The following is a 1,016-nucleotide window of genomic DNA, read 5'->3' on the forward strand; positions in this document are numbered from 1 at the left end:
AAACATGACAAAATAAATGACATTTTTAATGCAATTAATTTTTCAACATAACCTCATATTTATTATTCTAGGTTTTGCACACTTTTTAAACCTTGCACTGATGTTTAACCCAAGAAAACAAAATGAGCAAAAAAAACCCTAAATGTCAAACATGGTGTAATTTTTTTTTTAGGGCACTTGACAAATACACATAATGGTAATAAAAACATGCAAAACAATATAAAGTCAAACAAAATCATATAATTTAATAAACAGTTATAGAATTATGCATTTTCTTGACTATTTAAAATCTTTTTCCAATACTGAAATGTCAAGGACAATGTTTGTCACCATCTTCTGGGAGTGACCCATTTTTCAAATGTTGCCATGTACTAACCTTCAGAGTTCCCATTGCAATGTGGATTCCCACATACTGTGCAACCTCTTTTTCTGTAACAAGGTTTGGCAGTTTTGATGTTTCCCTTGTGCAAACAGCAATTTCATTCCATGTGTCCAAACTAAAATACTGATTGAAATAGTTAATGGGCTTCCAGTTGAGCTGCCTCTCTGGTTCTGTGTGCCTTGTTGGAGAGGCACCCATGTTTCTAAAGAACAGAGAAAAAATGTCTGTTAAAGACTGCTGAGTAACAGTAATTTGGCACACCTAGTATTTTATGTTATGCCAACAATACTCACGTTCTGCCACTTGGACTACATCTCTCTACACCATTTTGATGTACTGTACCATTACTCTGTATTCCATGGTAACAGGACATCACAATGGTTTCAGCTTCTGGTTCAGAGTGGACATTATCGGCATCATCCGTGTCTGAATTCTCCGAAAGGAATTCTAAAAAGCCTCGAGTTCTCTGCTGTTCAGCACTAACATCACCTACAAATACAACAAAGCACATTCTTAAACTAAGCTCACGGGACAGACTACACCTTAAAGCATTAAACTACCTATTATTTTATTTACCCTCTTCAGATGTTGTGTATAGATGTTGCATGTCCATTTGTACCGAACCCACCCTGAC

The 1,016-nt window shown here is 35.7% G+C and overlaps 1 protein-coding gene across 1 annotated transcript in view; it reads right to left on the minus strand.

Moving 5' to 3' along the window:
- Nucleotides 1–372: 372 nt before the first annotated feature.
- The window catches only part of LOC107578183 (uncharacterized), a gene marked incomplete at its 3' end in the record, with an annotated part of 8,373 nt that continues 7,729 nt past the window's right edge, over nt 373–1,016 (minus strand). The window contains exons 6-8 of the mRNA XM_016264165.1: nt 959–1,011; nt 676–871; nt 373–584 (exon numbers count right to left, since the gene is read on the minus strand). Of these exons, the coding sequence (XP_016119651.1) occupies nt 373–584; nt 676–871; nt 959–1,011 (461 nt within the window). The remainder of the gene's footprint in view (nt 585–675; nt 872–958; nt 1,012–1,016) is intronic.

The sequence above is a fragment of the Sinocyclocheilus grahami genome, unplaced genomic scaffold (assembly GCF_001515645.1).
Source record: "Sinocyclocheilus grahami isolate Dianchi unplaced genomic scaffold, SAMN03320097.WGS_v1.1 scaffold9236.1, whole genome shotgun sequence".
In the NCBI taxonomy this organism is placed as follows: Eukaryota; Metazoa; Chordata; class Actinopteri; order Cypriniformes; family Cyprinidae; genus Sinocyclocheilus; species Sinocyclocheilus grahami.